The 2,409-nt window shown below is 52.3% G+C and overlaps 1 protein-coding gene across 1 annotated transcript in view; it reads left to right on the top strand.

Moving 5' to 3' along the window:
- SYMPK (symplekin) overlaps positions 1-2,409 on the top strand; it is a 48,078-nt gene that overhangs the window by 36,154 nt on the left and 9,515 nt on the right. Inside the window, exon 24 of the mRNA XM_015564399.1 lies at positions 1,897-1,901. Coding sequence (XP_015419885.1) covers positions 1,897-1,901 — 5 coding nt within the window. The remainder of the gene's footprint in view (positions 1-1,896; positions 1,902-2,409) is intronic.

Raw genomic sequence — 2,409 nt, 5'->3', positions numbered from 1 at the left:
TCAGGCTCCGGGGGCTCCCCAGTCCGGGGATTGCTCCGGAGCCATCGGACTCGGACTAAATACTAACAGTAGCTGGAAAGCCAGTCGTTACTCACCAGGCTTTGTGCCAGCCCGGCACACGGTGCCCTTCGCGCTCACAGCTGAGATGGGCACTTCCACTGTCCCTATTGTAGAGGCGGAAACAGACACAGAAATGAGGGCCCGCATCCCAGATAACAGCTCCAATGTGGCAGAGCCGGGATTCCCGCTCAGATGATTGGGGGGCGGGAGTGGGGGGGGTTGTTATTTACTAAACTTTCCTGCTGGAGGAAGGCACTAGCCAAGGCCACTTGGCTGTAGTCATATGCACCCCTCCGCCCCCTTCTCATGAAGCTCACATTCTAGTGGGAGAACGGACAGTGAACGCAATGCAGGGAAAGGTGAGAAAATCAGGCAGGATGCGGGGAGAGGGAGCCTCGGTAAAGGGCACAAGGTCAGGGAGGGCCTCGCTGAGCAGCCAACGTGATCAGTGACCTGAGCGTGGGGAGGGCGGGCACCTTGCCAACAACGAAGCTGTGAGACACAGCAGGTTGGAAGGCTGTAAGGGTGGCTGTGTTTGAGGCACAGCGAGGAAGCTGGTGTGACTAGAGCTAGGGGAGGAGACGAGGTTGCAGAAGGCACAGGTCTTACTAAAGCACAAAGCAGACCCCCCATCCCTCCCATGCTCAGAACCTGCCATGGCTCCCCAGTGTCTCAAAAGAGGGTTCATGTTCCTCACAGGCCTTAAATATAACTCAGCCCCTGCCTGCTCTCCAAACTTCAGCTCCTAGAGCAGCGGTTCTCAACCTGTGGGTCGCGACCCCTTTGGGGGTGGAACGACCCTTTCACAGGGGTCGCCTAAGACCACCGGAAAACACAGATATAATTACATATTGTTTCGTGATTAATCACTATGCTTTCATTAGGTTCAATTTGTAACTGAAATTGGGGGTCACCACAACACGAGGAACTGTATTAAAGGGTCGCGGCATTAGGAAGGTTGAGAACCACTAGAGTCAGTCAGAATCAACCAGTCGCACTTCCCCAGCAGTTCCCAGCTCCCTAGAGCTTCAAGTTCCCTTATCGAAAAGCCCTGGCCAGATGCTGACCTCTCCTTACCCTTCCAAATGGATGGCCCTCCACCACCCCCAAGACGTTGCCAAAGGGTTTCCACACCACAGGCGTTCGGATATACACGCTGTGGAAGCAAACCAGTCGGTCCTGGTGTTAAGTCCTGGCTGTGCTACCAAATACAATTAGCCCTCACATTTCCGAAGCCGTAGTTTCCTTATCTGGAGGGTGCGGACCATCATTGTTCCTCATATGACTGCGGTGAGAATTCAACACTGCTCTCAGGCGCCCAACATACCGCCTGACTTGGTGACTGGAAACCATGGCCATACTGTTATCACTCCGGCCTCCTCTCCTACCACAGCCCTTCTCCCTCACTCCCCTCCAGCCATACCAACCTCCTCTGTGCTCCTTCCACATGCTAGGCACACCCTCAGCTCTAGGCCTTTGCACGTCATTCCCAATCACAGCATCTATGAGCCATGACAGTTTCGCCTCTTCCTTTTCAATACTTCTCTTTTCCATGTCAGATTGCATTGGCTGAAGCCTCCAGTGCAGAATTAAATAGTGAAAGCAGGCATCCCCCATCGATTAGTGGAAAGCACTATAGTCTTTGGTCATGTTTGGCGTGTGCTGTAGGTTCCTTGTAGCTATCTTTTATACGATTATTTAAAATTTGCCTTCTATTCTTAGTTTCCTAGGTTTTTAAAAATCATGAATGGGTGTTGAATTTTATCAAACAATTAGAGGCCCAGTGTATGAAATTCATGCACTTGGTGTGCGTGTGTGGCCTGTGCCCTCTTGCAGACCAGGAGCCCTCAGGGGACGTCCAGGGGGAGCGGACCTAAGTCGTCAGTCGGACATCCTTAGCACTGCCGCGGAGGCGTGAGAGGTTCCTGCCTCGGCTGCTGTGCTCTCCAGCTGTGAGCCTGGCTTCTGGCTGAGCGGCGCTCCCCCTGTGGGGGTGCACTGACCACCAGGGGGCAGCTCCTGCGTTAAGCGTCTGCCCCCTGGTGGTCAGTGCATTTCATAGCGACCGGTCCTTCTGCTGTTCGGTTGATTTGCATATTAGCTTTTTATTATATAGGATTTCTCTGCACCTATTGAGGTGATCTTACAGAGCCCCTTTAACACACGGTCATGACGAGTTACAGTTTTTTCTATTTTTCTAACATCCGTCCAGTCTTACATCCCTGTCAGTTCATCCAGTTTAACCATGGTGTGTCTTCCTTTTGAGCAATTGCTGGATGCCCTTTTGCTTAGGATTTCAGCATCTCTTTTCTAAATGAGGTCAGCCTGGAATTACTTTCCTTCCTCCTG

The sequence above is a fragment of the Myotis davidii genome, unplaced genomic scaffold (genome assembly GCF_000327345.1).
Source record: "Myotis davidii unplaced genomic scaffold, ASM32734v1 scaffold741, whole genome shotgun sequence".
Taxonomy (NCBI): domain Eukaryota; kingdom Metazoa; phylum Chordata; class Mammalia; order Chiroptera; family Vespertilionidae; genus Myotis; species Myotis davidii.
The sequence above is the reverse complement of the archived record's forward strand: the minus strand, read 5'-3'. Positions and strand labels throughout refer to the sequence as shown.